The sequence below is a fragment of the Phalacrocorax carbo genome, chromosome 10 (assembly GCF_963921805.1).
Source record: "Phalacrocorax carbo chromosome 10, bPhaCar2.1, whole genome shotgun sequence".
In the NCBI taxonomy this organism is placed as follows: Eukaryota; Metazoa; Chordata; class Aves; order Suliformes; family Phalacrocoracidae; genus Phalacrocorax; species Phalacrocorax carbo.
Window position 1 is genome coordinate 19,905,387 of NC_087522.1, and position 20,575 is coordinate 19,925,961.

Sequence of the window (20,575 nt, forward strand, 5' to 3'; positions counted from 1 at the left end):
CCCTGAGAGGGGGTGTGGCTATTTGACTTTGTGGCTGTAGAGGATGGTTTATTTTGTTTACCTGTATTTAGTAGGTGTTTTTCAAAGTGCACATTAAAAAGAAAGAAAAAAATCCAAACAACAAAACCAAAACTCTATTGGCTGGTGTACTGCTAACAGAGAAGAATCACCTCTCCACTACTTACTGTACTTATGGGAACTGCTGGCTATACTAAATATTGTCTTGGAAAACATCTCTGTTAAAACTTAACCCTCCCATAACCCTTCAGCCTAGGCTGTGGCATGTGAAACTGGCCTGAAGTGTCCTTGTTCCGTACACTTGTGCTACTGTTGGCTTCTGCGTCATTGTTTCTAGGATCCATTAAAGAAACCAGCCTTTTCCTTAATGCTGTGTGTAAACAGGGAATCACTTGGATTCACATGAACCCATAAATTGTTAAGCTATCTCTCTGAGAGTATGTCTCTAACAAATGTTTGTCCTCTACAAAACACTCTGGTTAACTTCTGGAGGTGGAGGCCTGAAGAGTTGTTATGAAAGCTGCTTCCCCCTGAGCTGTAGGTATAAGGAATGTGCTGAAACAACAGTCAACTTTCAGAGAATTTAAAGTCTGTCTAAATAAATTCCCAACCACCGGCTCCCCTCTGGGAAGAAAGGATACCTTCTTATCTGGCCAGAATCTCTTTCATCTTCTAATTTTGCCAGGGAAAAGTCAAGGCTGGGAACAAGTTCTGTAACTTGGCTGAAGCCTGAGGGAGGAGCCTTGTGGGCAGTACCTGTGCCCATTGTCTCCTAACAATTCTGAGGGGTTTAACGATGCTATCTTCCACTAAATGGTTTTGCTGCCTTTGTGTCTCCTTCTAATCCCACACTGAACTAAATCAGTTTAGCGGGATGTTACTGTATGCATAGCAGCAGCAATTTACAGTATTCCTTGTGGAGCAGCCCTCTGCCTCTGACAGACTGGATCTCTGATAACCTGAGACTCAAGTGACTTGGTAGCTGAAGAGATGGGGAAACCGTGCCTGACTTCAGAAGAAAAGAAACAAACAGTGCTGTGCTTTGGAGCTATCAGTGAGACAATAACAAGCAATAATTGATTCCCCCAGAAGATATCCTTGATTTAGGTATCTCTAACTTGGTTGCTGTTCAGAGACCAGAATTAGATGGCTGGCTTCCACGTGCAATCTTTTGGAGAGGAAAACGCCCCTGGGGCAGTGTAGCAGACTTCAGGCAGCTCAGCAAATTCTGTGATAATTGCATGCCCTCTTCCCTACCTCTCCTTCTGGCTGCTGCTATGTCACCCGGCAAGCCCAGTTCCAAGGGCAGGGAAGGCCATCTTTAAAAAACACTTTGGCAAGTCTCGCAGAGTTTGTTATACTAATGAGACCTCATTACATCGGAATAGGGAGGACAGACCTGTCTTGATCTAATCAGAAGGGCCTTTTGCTGAGGGTGGTGCATTGGCTTTGTGAGCTTGTAATTCTTATAGAGCAGTGACTCTAAGAAGAAAGGAGCCAGCTGTTGGCCTGAAGCATAGGCCAGGTGCTGGCCTCTTCCAGTTGAATACGAACTTAAAATCCATCTTGGAGATCTGACGAGAGGAGCGGGCAGATGAACAGACTAGCTGGCTTGGCTTTTTTCACAGAGGAGTATTTTTTCATTCCATGGTCTAATTGTTGCTGAAGGAATTCTAGCAGGTGAGTGGCAGCATGCTTACTCCTTTCTGCATTGTAGAAGTTTAGTGAACAAAGCACTGGCTCCTCATCTGTGGAAGACATGGGAAATCTATAGGCTGTGCTACAGGCGTAGAGTGGGATAGCTTTACTTCTCTCCCTCCCCCTCCAAGAACACAAGAAACAGAAAGGGCAGACACAGAGTTTATTGTAGCATCAGCTCCAGACTTGCCACATGGCAGTTTAAATGTCATCTTGAAATGACATTTCAAGGCGGGGGTGTATGCAGACAAAGAATTCTTCTTTGGTAGAGACTAATGGACTTGAAAGATCCAAATTTTAAAGATAGCCCTTTTGTAAAGTAAATATGAGCAAAGTAGTGACATGGAACTAAGGAAACCCTCTTTTCACTTGGATGACTTCCAGGTTTAATGGCAAATCTACATATTTCCTCCCACAATGCAGTTTGTTTTTTTTTTTCCTGAGTAATTGGAAATGTGAGTTGTGGCTGTTTGAGTCATGTGTTTCTCTGGTCAGTGCTGGTGTGTTGACTTAATCTCAGAAGTAGTTAAGGATCTCAAAGTCGTACTGCCTTCCCTAGTAGTAGGAGCACTAACCCAGGTGCTCATCTGTTCTCACAGAATATGAAAGGATGTGATACCTGCATCTGCACCTCTGAAATTTGATTGGAGCTATCTAGCAGTTTTCATTTTCTATTAGAAACTTGGCCAAAAAAAAAAGAGAAAAGAAAAAAAAATCCCACTTCAGTATGAATATCCATTTAACTGAAGAAGCTGTGGCTGAATGGGGTTTCCCTCAAAATTGAAAGTACTCCTGTGGTCAAGTGTGAAGAAATGTATTTCTGCAAATTTTTTTTTCTGAGAGCTTTAGATGTTTGTGTAAGGAATAGCATGATAGAAGTGTTGAAACATCATGTCTCCATGTGTGTGTGTTTTTGTTTGCTTGTTTTGGGTGTTTTTGTGTGGTGATTTTTTTCCTCCATCACTTACCCAGTTGTGTTTATCCCAGTTTTCTCCTTCCTCCTTTGTAAAACCAGTACACACAGGTTTTTAGTCCCAACTCTTTCATGAACATTGGAGTTACTCATGACATTGTTATTCATCCAGGTCCAACTTTACCATTGGAGGACTTGCAGGCTAAAACTGTACTAGGTTGGTGGGGCACGTATTGTGCTGGGTCTTTTTCCGTCATTAAAGACAGAACTTCAACTTCGTGCTTTCTTGATTTCCCAGTTGCACTTTGTGTTTTTGTACGAGTGTGTTCTTGCTGTGACAGCGCCTGAATCCCTCAGTCCTCAGGTATGAGCAGTGTCACATCCTGCAATTTTAATTGCTATCCTCTGTACTGTCAGAACATTATACCTGAGGTTTGCAAGCTGGTTTACATTCCTCCTCATAAGTGTGTGTTTGCCTGCTGGCCGGCTGTCAGGTTTGCTGTACCTCTCCAGGTGGCTGAAGAAGCATTTGATTTATTTATCCTAGCTGTCTAGTACAGTCTGCTGTGTCTTAGAGACCTTCTGAAAGGTGGTGGGGGTGTAGGAAGGCTGCTTCTCTTGAAGTTTAGAAACAAATTCTCCAGATGCTATATCCTCTGGGGTTGTCTTGAAAGGAAAAGCTAAAATTAATTGTAAGCTAGGCAGTCTTCACATCTGAAATATTAGAGGGTGAGTGAAAAGTTCTGGTGTCTCTATAATGCAGCTTCTTTTAGTATTTCCTATGCGGAAGATTGCCCTTTCTGCTCCTGTTATCTTGTGAACTGTGAAAACTTGGTATAAAACATGCAAAAGGTTGTTCTTTGTTTCTGAATTTCCCCTTTTCTTCCCCTCCCCAGATGCTGTAGGTATTTAGCTCAACAGTTACTGTTTCTTTCTTTGTCTTTGTAGACTGAGGTGCTCCTGATCAACCAGATCTTTCGGGAATTTTTTAAAAAGGAACTTCTGTGGGTAAAAGATGTGCCATGGAATGGTAGCACCAAAGAGCAACACAGGATTGTCTCTTGCCTTGACTAGCCATGGATTATTTCGTCTGCTAGTTATCTTTGGTACCTTTATCTTGGAAGCACGGGCCACAGGTAAGTGAAACCTTTGCATATGCTGCAGGGAGGGGGAGAACTATAAGTATGGAGGTGGCCTTATATTTTTATGGGGAAGCTGGTGATGGTTGATGCATTTGTACACATCTTTCGGTACTCAAAGGTAAACTTCCATTGCTGCTTGGTAAACAGAGGGCAGTGTCTGAACTGAATAAGTCTTGCATATTAGCAAATAAGTGCTTGTCCTTTACCCTGTCATGTTGATCCCCCAGCTTTTTTCCCTTCCATTCTTATCCCTTCACTGCAGCTGGGGACACTTGGACTATCTCAGGAACATGCACCATGTTTTGGTTGAGTGAGATTCTTATGTAGACACTCTCACCTGTATGCAGTGTAGCAACTGTTCATGTGAAGTAGTTTTGGAATTGGTTCAGTGTTTCCTTGTGTGCTATCTTCTGACACCTCAGTACCCACTAACTGCACCTATCTATTAGATCCTCTTTCCAGCTTGAGCTTTTCCCTTTCCCCTTTCTAACTACTTGTTGTTTATCTGGACAAGTGTTATGAAAAATGTAAATAGCAGTGCAGTGGGATGATATGTAAAATGTCAGCAGGGATTAGGGAAGCTGCCTTTTTAAGAGTGAATGGAAAAATAAAAGATACCAGATACTCAAGAGGTAGTAGATGACGTGAAGTATGTGCTTGTTTACCCAGTATACCCTGAAATATGTCTTTTTTCTCAGATCAGCCATGATGTAGTTTTTGTCTGTAGAGAGATTCCTGATCATAAGTGGTTTGGGATGGAAGGAATAACTTTGTGTGCTCTTGCACAGAACTTTGAAGGAGTTTAGTCCCAAAAAGGCAGGTAGATTTGACTTCAGCAGCTGTTGCAATGTAAACCAATAGCTTGCCTTTGAAAACAAAACCTCAGTTCTCAACATAACTCTAAACAGTTCTATTTATTTGACATATCATGGCATCTGAAAATATTGCATGACCAACAATCCTTAGCATCAGTGAAGCTTGAATTGTCCTCTGTGTTGTAGGGCAGAATAAACGTTGATTGCCAGATGCGCTCAAAGCCAAGGTGATCCTGTATGGAAAAGTCTGCTGGAAGCTGCTGGAGGAGTTGTTGATCTCCTTTCAGTATTTCTGGCCCTTCAAGTTGGAAGGGAGAGGCCGCTCAGATCAGATATCCTAGACTTGTATGTCTTCCTGGCCTGATTTAGGCTTTGTTAGGTAATGAGAGGTGGGGGGGGACGCACATGAGAGAGCGACAAACTGGCAAGGACAGATGGTGAGAGTGCGAAAGGGACAGGTCTTTTTGAATCTGGTCTATCCTTGTTTTTTCTAGTCTTGCTGTTATTGGTAATAATGTCACTGCCTCATTTCAGATGTAGGCCTGTCAGATATGCCTCCCAGCCTGGGGCTGGAGTGCATGATCCCCATCTGAAACTCCCATTATGCACTGCAGCACCTTCATCTGAGTCTGTAATAGGTATGCAAATGCCATGTGCTGCACAGGGCTGCTGGATGGGAAAGGTAGACACAATACTGGCAAGCCTTTTCAGAGTGATTTTTGAGGCATCCAGTCACATTAACAAAAGCACTAGTTAAGTGTGGCAGAAAATATGAGAGTCGTTCTGCATTGTTTCCCTTTCTGTATTCCTTTTGCTTCAGGATCTGAAACCAGCTGTGGTAAACTGATCAAAGCAGATAATCAGCTAAACAGGATTATAGTGGCTAGGCATGAACCATTTCCTGCAGGGGAAGTGAGAAAATGTGTGCATGTGGAGGGGAGCCCAAGATCTTATCAGAGGGCAAGACATGGAGGGGTTAAAATCCTGGGAGAGGGGAAGGGCTCCCTGAGGAGCATGTCTATGTACAGGTTTTCTGAGACTGGGAGGTAGCAACCCAACTGCCAATTGCTGGGAGGGATGGGGGTGCTCAGTGATGTGTCATGGTCCTGGAGAGCTGCACCTGCAGCAGCACACCAGCCGTGAGTAACATTAATGAGCAAGTCAGCTGAGGAGCGGAGAGCCAGATGGAGAGACCAAGGATACTGGTGAGGCACTTGGAAAATCATCTTTCCCTCATCTTTGTCCCCCAGTCACCCCACCATCCTCACTTTATTACTTTTACATAGAAAAATCATTCCGAGCAGGCAAGGCAAAGTGATGTTAACATGAAGCAAGAGATTGTATTAACTCTCATGGTGGTAATGCTTACCTTGAATGCAGGGCCGATGTGACATACAATTGCTACAAAAGCTGAAGAATGGTCTCATAAAAAGACAGATGAGCATGGAGGGAATGGTTGGCTCAGCTCTGAGTGAGAAAGCAGAGCTTGTGATTCATATGTCTAAAACCATATGATGTATGTTGTATTGCAAGAATTTTGCTGTTTAGAAATTCTATTGCTTGAGTTCCAGGAGGCTTAGAGATATATTCATGTTCTGGGCAGGAATGTGTTCTCTTTGCCACGTGGTTAATGCAGAGGGCAGACTTGTTTCCAGTCAGCAAGCATCTGGTCTGTCCTCTGGTAATAAATTGATTTTATTTATGCATGGATTTTTAAGAAAAATCTTCAGCACTTTGTCTCAAGCAATCTATCCAAATATCTTGGAGTGCCCTGAGATGAGTGTGATAAGTTGCCTAGTCACTAAGCACACTGCAGAGCTTGCGAAAAGGGAGCAGTTTCCCCAAAAAGATATTAATGAATATAAAAATAACCGCTGCACATATTTAACACAAAACAAATGCAGCATGGTGATGGGCAAGCAATGAAGCTATGTCAGAAGAGGAGGATTTATGGAAACTTAAGTGCTGTTCAGAAATATTTTTTTAGCTTAATCACTGTTGTGCCTTTTTTCCCCATCTGGCAAATTCTCAAGATAAGTTGGGGGAAATAATGAAGGAATGAGCAGGTGAGGAGACTTGGAAAGCAAGGACCTGAAATGCTGAGGCTTGGTTTTGGTTCTTCATCTGTCTCTTCTGTTTTCTTTGAGTGTTCATCTGGAAAGTAACTAAGAACTGGGGTACTTAGTAGATAGAGATGGGGAATTTTTGAAGTGTTGGAGGGAAGCAATAATAACCATTTTGTCTGCTTTCTGCAGATAATGCTTCTCTATTCTTTCTTTGTTGCTTTGATTTCCGCCCCTCCTGTCCCCCCCCTTCCTTCCCATCTTCAGCCCTTAAGACTATTCCCAAGTTCTCAAAGGCCTTGTGTTTATATCTCATTCACAAGGGTCTTCCTGTCTGGACAGGCTATTTTTGGAAGGATGACAGTGGATCAGAATAAATTGTTCATTAAATTTTAACATGTAGTCTCTAAAATACCTTGAAAGCTTTCTATCATATGTGTTCTAAATGGTGTAATTTCTCTCGGATTCATAACCAGCTCTGTCAGAAACCTATCAAAACATAGGTTGGGCCTTTCATTATTGATAATAGCATCACCTGGTCCTGGGAAATGCAAGTAAAGGTGTTGGTAAAAGCATTAAACATCCTGAATTAAGCGAATATCAATACCCATAAAGGAGAGAGTTTAAATATTAACCTTTAAAAATTAATAATAATGCAGGCTCGGTGAATCTAAGTCCATTTGGATTTAGTCACAGCCTGATTTTTGTTGAATAATCACGTGTGAAATGCTATAAAGCTAGCTCTTTAATTTTTAGGATTGCCATTAAAGTGATAAATTGAACTTGAATAAACTGAAACTACTTCATTCCTGTGTGTTGCCTCTGGTGCAAATGCAGCCAATCTGCTGCTTGCTGTTCTAAGGTCTTTTCAGTGCCAAGGTTATTCTGCACAGAAGCTCTTGGATACTGCTGGTATTTATTTGCACTCCAGTCATTGAGCAGATTCAGACTTGTTCCTATATTTTGGAAATCTGTGCAAAGCAGAGGTTTCCTTTGTCTCTAATTATGCAGCTGAAAGGAAGGCATTTATACAGCTAGGGATGAATTCGGTGATCATGAAAACAAGGACACTAGAACAGTAGATGAGCAGACAGAAACATGGGGAAGTGTTGTACCTGAACAGAGGATCTTGATTCTAACCTGCGTGCTTCACGTAAGTGTGGGTTTGGAGAAATTACAGGATCAGCCCAAAAGTTATCCATGGAGAGAAGGGGGAGCAGTTTCAGGTGCAATTCCCCTTTCCCTATGGAGAGCTTAGTAAGAGCAGGGTGGTATGGAGGAGCATGGTGAGGAGCTGCAGAATAATGGCCAGGCTGCAAAGGTGGCTAGGAAGCAGATGCAGATGGGCCCATATTAGACTGTTCAAGTACTAATATTCACACTGTTATTACACTGATCCAGGCAGTGCTGTTTAAGCAACTGGCTTGAAGGGAGTAATAGGGATCTCAAGAAGCCACACAACTTGATGAATTTTAACCAGTTCTAATGGTTGAAGGATGAGTTAAAGCAAGCATAACAGTAATCCTGAATTTTACTTTTGTCTGTCCTAGGTTGGCTCAGCAAATCCAAAGGACCTGCATGTGAGTAGACTTATATTCGCTGCTATACTGTGAGAAATTAGTGTGATGTTTTACTGGTTAATATAAGTGGCTATGAGCTAGGATTCCCATTATACTTTTGTTCTGTTGGATAGGATTTCCATTTTTGTCCCTTGTATTTGGGAAAGATGACTGCCCTCAGTTTGAGAGAGGGAGATCAATTTCATGTATTTCACTGTGCTTGAAGGGATCCCTGTGCCTTCTATAGCATTAAACTTCAAATGACTCAAGAAAAAACAAACAGAATAAACATTTCATTAAAACGCTGCTTGTGAGAGTTTTGAGAGGCTACCAGAGAGGATTGAGAGAACAAGGAAGGCAAGTTGAGGCAAAAAACCCGTTTGTTTCCTTTAATCAAGAAAGGTGAACATCTCATCGCAGAGCATGACTCTGGATATATTCCCTAGGGTACTCCTACTTTTCACTTCTTGTGCTCAGAAGTCGTCTAAAATCTTTCCTGTGTGCATGTTATGGATGTATGTAACTTTGGGAGGAATTGGGAAGCATATTTGTCTTCTGTACCTGTTCTAAATATATACAATTTTGTGTAGACCTTTGAACTCTGAAATTTGATCTGCTTAGTCTGAACTTTCCCCTCTCCTCCAAAAAAATGGAATATAGTAACAGAGTCTGAGGGGAATGGGTTCATAATGGATTAATAATTTGAAGGTGTGGGAGGGAAATTTTACCACCTACCAAATTTTGGTCTTCAGAGAATGTGAGATGGGAGAAGAGCTGTTGGAATCCTCTGAATCCTGGATTTTTATCCAATGCCTGCATTTTACTCCTGGCAAGACTGGTATCACACACACCTACTATTAAGGGGTGTTCAATTCTTGGCTGTGGTTGCTAGCAGTAAAATAAGCTGCTTTAGGAAATATGAGTTGTCTGGTCCAACTCACCTTATTTTCTTGGGCTAGAATGAGAAAAATGGAAACTGGTAGGAGCTTCATTGTAGAGGGAAGCAGGAGGGGAACTGAATCACACGGTTGTTCTTCAGGAGAACATATTTGTGAACTTCAGTCCAGGTTCTGACACATCACCATACTGGTGTCCCTTGATGACTGCTGCCTGCTAGGCTGAAGATTCAGACTTTTCTGTCTTATGCAGCTCCTTTCTATCACTGAGTCCTTGCTCTTCATCTGCTTGAGCCAATCATTTGTGAAGACTTTGGGTCAAGCTCAAAAATGCTTGTACCTTGGTGAGAGTAACTGATACCCAGTGACAGGATAATGGCATTATCTCAAGAGATTGTACCTGCTTATCTGTGTGCATTGATCTGCATCTAAAAAAAATTTTCTTTTAAATGAAGGAAGCCTCTGGGGAGTGTGGATCTTCCTCTGCAAGCAGGAATTCCCCTGAGGCTCTGCTTCTGCAAAGTGTTGTATTTGAGTTGAAGGACTTGCGAATTGCTTGCTTCCAGATGTTGTTGAAGGGATTTGAAGTAACCCCTTAGGTATGGAGCTGCTTAGATGAGTTAAAGATGTGCTTGGTGGATTGGGTTAGAGGGGTTTGTTGCTAAACTGTTGAAGAATAAAATGAGCTTTTGGCCCAGCACAGTACAGTGAGCCTTTTATTACGGAAGGGGGAGGGGAACCTCTGTAGTTCCTGTGCTGAGAAGACTGCCTAATCTCAAGAGGTTGTGGGATGCTCCCTAACTGCTTGGGTACCTTGGCCTGGCTGGTGCTGGATGGAGATGCCTCCTGTGTTCCTTCTCTGTAGGGTCAATGCCGTGAATGTAAGGGTAAGAGCATTTATCCACTTGGTGTGGTAAGAACCATTTCAGGGGAAGAAGGAGACAAAGAATTGAACAGTAGGGTAACAGAAGAGCATCTTTAAATTCTCTGGGCTCAGCATTTTAGGTCTAGCCAGTCATCTTACTTCAATGGGGAAAATCTTGTTTGAGAGCAGAAAGAAACATTGCTGCTGCTTTTGAGATACATCTTTTACTTTGTCGGTAAAGGGAGAAGCATGTCTGATTTGAAAAACGTTGCCTTGCTGTAGAGATAAGCACCTCTGGTGGACATTGTCTTGAGTTTTCAGCCTACAGACAGGGAAGAAACATGGTAGAACTGACATGTGCAGAGTCATAACTAGAAAGCCAGGGGCGGCTGCTGCTTTTCTGGCTTCAAGGAACATTTTCCATGTCCTGAGAAAAAGACCAACATGGTATAATAACAAGTTTTGTGTCAGACATACCCTTAGGCACCCATAAAACTATGCATCAGAAAGAGAAAATAAAATTGTTTTGTGGTCTTATGAATTGTGTTGTTTAGGCAACTTTCCATTTTCTTCTGCTTCTTTTCCAACAGAGATGTCAATTGCTGAGACAACAGGTGAAGTTTTTCTGGTTTAGGTAGAACTAGAATATTTTGAAGGAAAATTGAGCTATCTGGAGGCTCTTCAGGTGTAGAAAAGGACTAGAAGTGAATGGAGATTTGTAGGAAGGTGGTAGAATAACTTGAAGGTAAATGAGGATCTAGGGAGAATAAGATTCTAGGAAGGAGAGGAAGGGGACAGAGGAGTGCAGCAAAACAGGAAGGTGAAGATTTCTACAGGTGGAGTTGTGAAAAAGATCCTGGTGTTTTAAGAAGCCAATTAGTGGCTTGGTGGTTAAGCAGTGTAAGTACTGAAAGAAGGTAGTGTTTTAGTTATGCAAGCAGATTAGAATGGTTGAAAATAGTATGGCCTTGGGAGGGAGGACTCTACTAGAAATATATATATGTGCATGTTTATTTTTTTAATGGTTAGGTAAGAGTGTCTTAGTGCAGGATGATGCAGGATGTCTTTACAACATTGGGCTTTTGAGGCTTTTCTATGTGCAAGAGGACTGACTAATGAGACATTGACAGAGAGTTTAAGAACTTGAGGGTTACAAGACATGTGTGCCCTCCAAGGGCTGAAGCTTCAAGGCAGGAATCTCCTGAAGGCAGGAGCAGGATGAAGATGCCAGTTCCTGGAGCACTGGCTATGTCTGCCTACATGTGCTCTAACGTCATGGCTGGGGATCTGTTGGGGGAGAGAAACTGCGAAAGACCATATAGCAACTGTGTGTGAAACAAGACATAGGGAGGAATTTCCAGTGGAAGTTGCTGCCACGTTTAGAGAAATACCCGTGACTGTCTCAAAGTTCTGCTCTTCTTGGTTTGTGTTCAGCTTTATAGTTAAAAGCTGCTTTGCTCTTCTCCCCCATCCTGCACTTGTTTGGCTGCCACACCCACTGTAGAGGAACCCTTCCTGTAAGCAAGAAAACCTATTATTAAAGCTGCTAGACCCTGCATCCTTGTCAACACCAAGGTATCACTCCCTGCCGATGATGCTTTCCAGGTGGAGTCTGTGTGTCACTATGTGTGGAGTGAAGTTATATCAGAGTGGGTTAGGGACTTCTGGTGCTGCCTCTCTATTCTGGACCACCAGCATCCTGGAGATTTATTTCCAGGAGACTTACCTGATGCTGCAGAGGCCTTTAGGAACATGCTTCTGGTGTGCTGTACAAAAACCACAGCTGTTGATTTATTCCTGGCTGGGAGGGAAGAAGCATGGGTTTTTAATGTTGTTTTCTCTGACCCATTCCACCCCTACCTTCAGAGCAGCTAACTTTGAAACTGAGGATCCTGGCAATGTGCCTGCTGTGATCTGTCTCCAGTCATTCAAGTTTTAGGCCTGCTGACCTGCTTCTTGAAAAAGACCAGTAATATCAGAGTTGTGCTGAGCCAGGAGTTATGCTGCAGTGCATCTTTACTTCTCTTCAGCACAAGCCAAGGACCATAACTATAATGCTCTGTATTATCCTAAAGCTAGTATTTCTTCTGTTGCTGGTTTTGCTTTCTGTAGGAAAAGTAACCTTTGAATGCTCCTGGAGAGCATCCATCAGTTTTCATTGTAAACACTTTCTTGGTGCAACTGACTTAGGTTATGAGATACTAAAAAAAGATAAAGTATTTATCACTTGAATGTTAGGTTCAACTGTCACTGTTCTCTCAACTACGGAAATTATTGATTTTTGATGTGTCAGCTGAAAAATCTGAATATAGTCACAAGCTGTGATGAGTTTGCCTTTGAGCGCAAATCTTAGTGAAATCCATGAAGATGGCAAGTTTGTTTTTCTGTTTGTATTCTTTTAGTCCTCTGCTGCTTTGTCTTTCCCAACAAGCTAGTTTTGTTGCAAATGTTACTGCCAGTAGCCGAAAGCAGAAATGAGTCTTGGTGTGATGTAGAAATGTGATGTCCTTGAGCTAGTGTAATTTTAACCTTTAGGCCTTCCCACATTCAATCTCTCTATTTGCATTCAGTTCTCAAATACTTAAATGTTATCCTCAAGTTGACAGTTTGTTCTTTGGTGGCAGTTTCCTCCATGGCATTTAGTAAGCTAGACTCTACTTTTAGAGGAGTTGGGGGAGATGTACAATGCTGGCAGAGCTGAGGTCTCTATCGGTACAGGATCCTAGTTCAATTTTCTGTCACTGAAGCGGTAGTGAAACAAATAGTTGGCAAGTTTGGTCTGAGGCAGATCACAAGACTGGCAGTCAGGCTCTGTTAGCACATTTCTGTGTGGGAGAGGAGGTGCACGCAGATCACTGCTGGCATAAGGCAATGCCTCTGGTGGGCAAGCTCACTTGAAATGCAGTGGGGGTGCTGTGCTAGAAGAGGTTAGCTCCTGTGAGTTCTGCCTCCTCTTAGCACCCTGGAGAACTGACTGCCTCTTGGCACATGCCTCCAGCTGTGGAGACTCCTCAGGGCTGGAGCACCTTTTCAGAGCAGTTTCTTTTTTCCTCCCACTCCACCCACCCCCACCCACCCCCACCTTTTTCTTGTCAATGTTGCCTTAAACTTTGGTCCCACTTTAACCAGCTCTTTCCAGTCATGAACCAATCCCATGTAAGAGGTGAGTCTTTGGGTGGGCAGTGGTATGACTGCATGGGGGAAAGGGGACATTCCAGGCTGTCATCTGGTACACATGTAGGGCTGCTTTTAGCATCCTTGATTCTAGCTGTCAGTAAAACCAGGAGAGACTGGTGGAAGCTGCTAATTAGGGGTGTTGTGGGGAGATTAATTCTCTGACTACAGTCAGGGTGAGCAAAGACTTAACTATTTTACATCATACCTCTGGCCACCTGACACTTGTCTGAGGCAGGACCAGGAGTATTTCATGCTTAGCCATGTTTGGTGGCGTGGAGTGATTTGTGAGGATGAAAATGAATATCTGTTCTGCATTCTCTGACAGCAGGGAAGCATTTGTTACCAAGTCTGTTTCCATCCAGTGAACTCTTAACTTAATTAGTTGCTTTAAATGGAGGAAAATTTTCTCCTGACATTGGTTGGTTAGTAGCACCAAGGGAGGGTGCCTGCAGAACTGAAGCTTCTGTGGTTTTTTAATTTAAAAATGATTTGGGTTTTGTGGCAGCATTTCAAAGCTGCTTGCCAGCGTGTATCCTGCACAAATGAAACCAAACACATCTCCCTTTCCAGAGCAGTCTGTCACCTTTCTTCTTTCTGTGGCAATAGAGGCTGGCCTCCACATTAAATGCAGATACTTCTCTATTGGTGAGAGTTTGAACACCTAAGCAGCAGTGGGATGACTGAACTTTCAAGGTGAAATAGTTCCTGTTTCTTTTCTAGCAGAGGGATTTGGGGCTCTTATGTATTATTTCTGTGGTGTTAGAGTAGCTTTGCATAATCTCATAGTGAAGTAAGAATCACTGTAAACGCAGCCACGTTTGTGAACAGGAAATGTTATTTCAGTCTCTAGCTTGCTTTTCCAGTTAACCTGTATTTCACCTGGTGTGAAACCTGGCTTGATTTACTTCTCAGCCATTGTGGTGATGGTTTCCCTTTCCACCTGTAGTGGGACGCTCTCCCACTAAGTTGTGGGAAACCCTTTTTTTTCCCCAGCAAATTCTGTAGTATTTAAAATAGAATCATTACTTGAAGTTGGTTTTCCCTGGTGATTCCCCAATTTGGTATTGGAGTGTTCAGTTTTCACTGCCTAAATTGAAAACAAAACTAGAAAGCCCTCTGGTAACCATCTGTCAGTTGTTATATCATGTGGTATTAGGATGAAACCTGTGATGCTTGGTCTGGTCTCTGATCTCACCACAGCAGGTAGTTCCAGTTGCTTTTGCAGCAAGGAAGTTGAAGGGCTCTCCATCCCTTTGGAGTAGCTTTCTCCATGGGGAGGGATTCCTCCCTGAGGCTGAGCTGGTTCCTGGGATTGTCAGGGTAGATGTGTCTATGCTGATTAGTTTCTTGGAGCTGTGCTCTCCTATACCAATATCTGTTGTGCCGAGTCTAATGACCAGCTGTAACGATATTTACTGTCATGCAATTGTTTAGCAGTAGCAGGAGAGCAGTTGGCCACCTTTTGCTTTGCCTTTTTTCAAGACTTCCTCAAGTCCATCTTTGTCCTCTTGTGTGCATTTGGAGAACACAAGGCCACGGCGTACGGCTGCTGTGCCTCGGGCCCCTGCCCCGCACGCATGAATTCATCAGCTTGATCTTTCAACCCCTGTTCCTTGGGAGGGTTGGATGGCAGCTGCGGCTCCTGTCAAGCGTGATGCTGGGCAGGGAGCTTTGGGAGGAGAGTTACAAAAGGCCTAGCTTAAATCATCTGTGTAAGGGCACAGTGGAGGCTCTGTCACCCAAGGCCCCACCGCTTGTCTTCTGGTGCTATGGTTGTAATGACATTAGCATTTCAAAAAGCAGATTACCACAGCCCCCACTTTCTGAGGGGATGGTATTTTGACTGCTACTTGAAAAGCTGCTTTCTAGCTATCTCTGCATCCACACACACCCCCACCCCCCCCACCCCAGTGTGGGTCCTGAAAGGTTGGTGAAGGTGGCCACACCGTGTTAAGTGGGTTGTTGCTATTGTGAGGAAGCTGGCAGTTTATTCACCTAAATGTGGGCTGGTAGATGTGAAGTTGTCGCTGATAGCATTCTTTCTTGCTGGTTTAGAGTGACTGTCTGAGAATTTCCCAATGGAAAAGTTAAATTTAAGGGTTTGTGTTGGGATCACAACTGTATGCTAGAGAAGTATCCTGAAGTCATGCTTACAGGAAGAAGTTAAGGTAATTATGCTAGTTTGTCTCATGTATTTCAACCAAAGGAAATGGACAGCCATGCATGTAATTCATTGCCTTCCACGCCTCTTGTGGTACCAAAAAAAAAAAAGCCCGAAATACTTTCTGTGCCCAGGCACAGGATTTCAGGGTGTTTCCTTGGGAAAATGATTGTACTTTTATAAGGTCTTGTTTAAAAATTCCTCTAGCAAAACATACCTCTTGACTCTTGTAACTCTGTTGCATTACCCTCACCTTGGATCAATATTCAGTTGATCTTTGTTTTTCACTAGGTTCACTTTCCCTTTCTGATGTTGCTTGTGCTGGAAACTTGTGTTAAGGCCCTACATGCGCCGGGATCTAGCAGAAAATCCCTGCAGTTGACGTCTCCTCTCCAGTCCCATTAGCTGTATATATGACAGGCCAGGCAGGCTGGTCGTCTGGCCCCTGGGGCAAAAGAACAAAGGGAATAACCTTGTTTGCCTACCAGAGAAGCAAGAGTACCTTGTGCAACCTCTTCAACCATGTATAGGCCAGAAATTGGTAGCTGAGCCACAGTGTCCAAAATAGGAGCCCCTTGGCTTGACTGTGTGAGCATGGTTGGAGGGCGTGTAGTGGAACATGCTGCTGGTTGCCTGGAGCCTTGTCCTGAGCAGTATTGCTAGTGCTGTGTGTATTGAACTGTTGAATAAGAAGGGAAAGGTGTGTTTTGAAGAGACATTATTATATGCATAGGTTGAGGTGTTCACAGGCCTTAATCTTTGCGTGTGCCCATAGGGACTGTCCTTATGTGTTCATGTAGGGCATAGTTCATCAAGTGGTTTTGCAAAGCAGTGCTGGCTTGAGTAATGGCCGCCCTGTGCTCTGGGGGCTGCTGGGAGCAGCCATGAGCCAGGCCTCCTGCAGTGAGTCATGGCTCCTGTACAGGGACAAACAGCCAGAGACCATCTGGAAAAATTGCAAAGCTCTTCCTGAGAGAGGTGGCAGGTCTGGGCCATAGATAAGCTGTCCCTCAGTGCATCAAGGAGGAGCAGAAGTAGAGTTTCCTTTGTAAACATCGACTGGGTACTTGGTGTGCTGAGGAAGGGAGGCATTTAACTTCTCTATGTGGAAACAAAACTGTGGAAGGCCTTCCAGGAGTGTGGTGGCTGCTGACAAGGTGTGTGTGCTTATTCAGTGTATTTCTAATTCTTCCAATCTCCAGGCCTGTTCTAACTACTTATTTCTGTAGATCACACATCTGTCTATAGACTTCAACAAAGATGAAGTGTCTTAAACATTAGATGCTCAACTGAACCTGCCCTGAGCAAAGGTGAAGGTTCTGAGTACCCTGTGCCTCAGGTGGGCTGGACAGAAAGCACAGCATGGCAGCTGCAAGTTACTATGGTCACTCTGTCTTGTCCTCTCCTTTTTTCTGTTTCTACAAATGTGCCAGCAGACACAGCTATGCAAATCTGCCAGCTGTCTGCCTGGGAAGTTAGTCACTGAGTCACTGTGAAACCAGCTCTAATTGCACAGCCTTTGAATTTGCAGTTAAACTTGGCTAACGTGCATCTTTGTGTGGCTGCTTCTGGGATGTGTGAGTTTCTGCATTCTCCTTTTGAAACACCTTTTCTGGTAGTGATAATAGAAATGAAATATTCAGTATTATGGTGGAAGCAGGCTGGAGAGAAAGTAAAACTGTAAATCTGAATGCTCTGAACTTAAAAACCTAGGAACTAAAGAATGCAGGAAACAACAAACAGCCTGGTTTCTGAGGGGCTGATCAAAGTTTAGGTTTACTGGGGGGAATCCTCTGTCATTCTTTCCAATTTCAGGGCAATTACTGTTTTAAGGCTTGCAAGAGAAAGATAAGGGCAGCAAAAAATAGAATGAATGAGTGCTGGTCATAACATCTAGTGGGATAAAAGCATTTATAATTACTATGGAGTAAGAAGGGGGGAAAAAAGCATGAAGGAGAAAGTAGTTTTATTTCCCTTGCTCCCTGTTTGGATTAATGAATTTAATTACTTGGAAATAGCTAGTAGCAAACTTGTGGTTCTTTTTCAAATGTACTTTTAACAAGACTGCAAATTTTAGAAGAAGAGGTAATTCAGTAAAAATAATTGAAGACATGATTAAGAACTTAACTGCTATATCCCCCGTTGCAAGTGCTTTGTGTTTGTAGATGTTAAGAGGACTGAATTAATATGCCTCTGACGTACTGGGAGGGGAGAAACAAGGGCAAGAAGATGCAATTCTAAATGCAGGGAAGAAAGCAAGATACTGACTTTCAAATAGATCCTTATAATAAAGTTGCTCTTTTTTTGGTCCTGTCAGCATAAAATAGAGGCAAATATGGAAAGGAAATGGCTGAACAGAGTAATGGGATTCTGTGTAACAGGCAGCGAGAGTGCATGAGGTGGGAGAAAGGAGATGGGGAAGAATGCCAGAAAAGGATCTTTGTATAATAAAGCTTGTGTCAGAAATTCCTCCCTTCCTGATGGTATAGTTCAGTTTCTGCTGAATTGTTGGCTTTTTTGTCAGCTTAAACTGGTCTTTGTAAAGTGATATGGCAGCTAAGCAAGTAAATAGCAAAGAAAAATAGCGTTGCATCTTCTTTAAATTAGGGAAGGTATCTGGTGGGATGGCTCTCATGTCAGATACGTTTACCATCAAATGAAATTTTCCAAAGTGCTTGTGTCCCACCGGTAATCAGCTGGGAGAGGATGTCTCAAGTCATGCAAGCACCGCTGAAAATTTTTCCCGGTGTGTTTAACAATCTGAAAGAGAAGAAGATAAATCTGAATTAATCCTGCTGCTTAAATTTGCTACTGAAGGAGAGCTGCAAAATTCCCATGGCGACTCAGTAATATGAGATTACTCTGAGTAACAGAACAACTGAGTAACACCTGGAAATACATGAAAAGAGTCTGAAGCTAGCTTTCTTGTCTAGTAAGCAGATTGAGGCAGCATTTGGAAGAAGGCACAAATCCATTCCCTTAAACAATTTGCAGTCATGGCAGCCCATTTTTAATTGTTTCAGGAAGGCAGGATCCATATGCATTTTCATTCCCTCTTGGTGGGTACATACCCCCAGACAATACTAACTATCTGTACTCAAAGTCTACCAGCAGTATAGGATAGCTTCATATTTCTGGTGTGTCCAATTCTGTTACGAGGACAGACATGTTGCCAGAGCTGGCTGGGCCTTGAATACTGATAGAGGGAAGCTTAATTCTCTAGCTGCAATTCTACCTGGAAAGATGCTTCTGTGTTCCCAGTTTAGCCAGTAGCAGCAGGCTTTTCTATTAACTTCAGCATTAGCATGATCCCCAGCATGAGGGCTCCCCAGGGCATGGTTTATTAGAAAATAGTATGCCAAATAAAGCAGTTTTATGTAGGGATGATGAGGCAGTTTCTTGCCGTTTTCTTAGTGACCCTTTTTGTTAAGTCATCAAGAGGAGAATTTGAAAGCAACATGCCATGCCATGCTTCAGTAAGTCTCATCAGGTGTTCAACCATGGAACAAGCATGTCCCTGACTGGAGCCAGTACAGATGCTGTAGGACAGCAGTAGCTGTTCACTCTTGCAAAATTGTCCTTCCTATGGGCTACTGCAGCCCCGGAGATGATCTTGACCACAACATAGTTTTGTCTGTGCAGGTGTTTTGCACTTCTGGACAGGAACTCACTTCAGTCTAGTAGACTCTGCTTGAGAGGATTTCCATGTTATGTTCTCATTGCTGTGAACCTTTTTTTTTTCATGTTTTTAACCATTGCTACTGAGGAGTCCCAGATCCCTTAATACATCCTAATTTTGTACCTGCAGTTGCATGACCTCCTCTCAGAATGGAGTGTTACGGAAAAACTACTTTTCTGGGAGCTTTTTGCGGAGTCTAGACTGGAAATCTGTTGCCAGTAAATGTGCTAGACTGGGATTAGAAGTTTCCAAGCTGTGGTCTTCAGAACACCTACTAATAGTATGTGTTGTTCTGCCTGCCACATGAGGACAGCTTCTTGCTTACAATCTGCTTTAATAGTGTCAAAATGGAGCTTTAAATGTGTTTTTGCTTTCCAGTGCAAGCAGTTTCTGTCATTGGCAGAGGTATGTGCCCCTGATGAAGAAGGTATATGGTCACAAACCACCTCTGTTATGGTGGAATGCTGCTATTAGAATGTGTTCACTGGGGTAACTTTCATTGCTGATGAGTTTGAGGCACAGGGAGGCATAACTTAAAAAGCACAGCTATTAAGACAAAAACACAGGAGCAGTTGGGTAGCTCACTTTTCCCTGTGGAGTTACTGCAGAAGGGACACCAGGCCTGGCAGCGTAGTTATTACAGGATAGGGTGGGACCAGTGTCTTTCCAGAGCAGTGGAAGAGATGATGTGACTTGGTTTCTGTTTAGCCTGTGAGCTAAAGAGTAAATGTCAACTGTCTGATTGTCTCTTCCAGCTTGAGAATAAGAGTGACAGTGACAGCTTTGATGTGCAATAATCAGGTTGCTGTGATTTGCGTTCATGGCTTTTAAGTTCTGGTGCTGTGGGGGCAGGTCTATGAAAGTAGATCATGGCATTTAATATAAGACAGACACCTCCACCCACGTCATTAGTGAAGGGGGCTTTCCCTTTTCCACTCAGCCATACTGACTAGGAAGAAAAAAGGGGAGAAAAGAAAAATCTAGTTGTCATATCCAGGTGACCTTTCCCAAGGCTTGGGAGGCCTTTGCTCTCTTTGTCCTCAGGCAAGATAACAGGGAAAAGAAGGTGAAGAGCAGCAGTGGGTCTGTATTTTGAGGAACACCCTCCTTTTCTGGACATTAAATTCTGTTTCTACTTCTTGGGAAATCACCTTTACTTCTGGTGGGAGTTGACACAGTATAATGGTGTGTTTAGCCACAAAACGGTCTTTTGCATGATTGCAGCATCTATTTAAGAACTGAGAACCTATTTTAAGGTTTGTAACTGGGTAACCATTTGGGAGAATGAAAAATCTATTTCTTGGCAGTGCTTGGTCTTGAACCTGTATTTTAGAAACAAGAATTTTTAAATCCCCAGGCACTTGATGAAAAGATCTAATCCAGAGGTTTTGGAAAAGGGCTTTTTGTACTTTGATCCTAACATAAGATCCTCTTGTGAGGTTTTAGGAGGCTCTTCAATGTACACACAGAGGGAATGTGGTGTTAGCTGGAGGATGTGTGGTCAAACTCCAGTTGAGTGCTCTGACTTGGGAGGAGAGGACACAGAGAAACTCTGAGTTTAGATTGAGTTGTTCAGCATTTCATTAATA

The 20,575-nt window shown here is 43.0% G+C and overlaps 1 protein-coding gene across 5 annotated transcripts in view; it reads left to right on the forward strand.

Moving 5' to 3' along the window:
• The window catches only part of SUSD6 (sushi domain containing 6), an 89,002-nt gene that overhangs the window by 32,122 nt on the left and 36,305 nt on the right, over positions 1-20,575 (forward strand). For 4 of the 5 annotated variants that reach the window (XM_064462330.1, XM_064462329.1, XM_064462331.1 and 1 more), the window contains 2 exons: positions 3,578-3,765; positions 8,200-8,229. In XM_064462330.1, the coding sequence (XP_064318400.1) occupies positions 3,645-3,765; positions 8,200-8,229 (151 nt within the window). In that variant the 5' untranslated portion in view covers positions 3,578-3,644. The remainder of the gene's footprint in view (positions 1-3,577; positions 3,766-8,199; positions 8,230-20,575) is intronic. The other variant, XM_064462333.1, reaches the window with a different exon arrangement.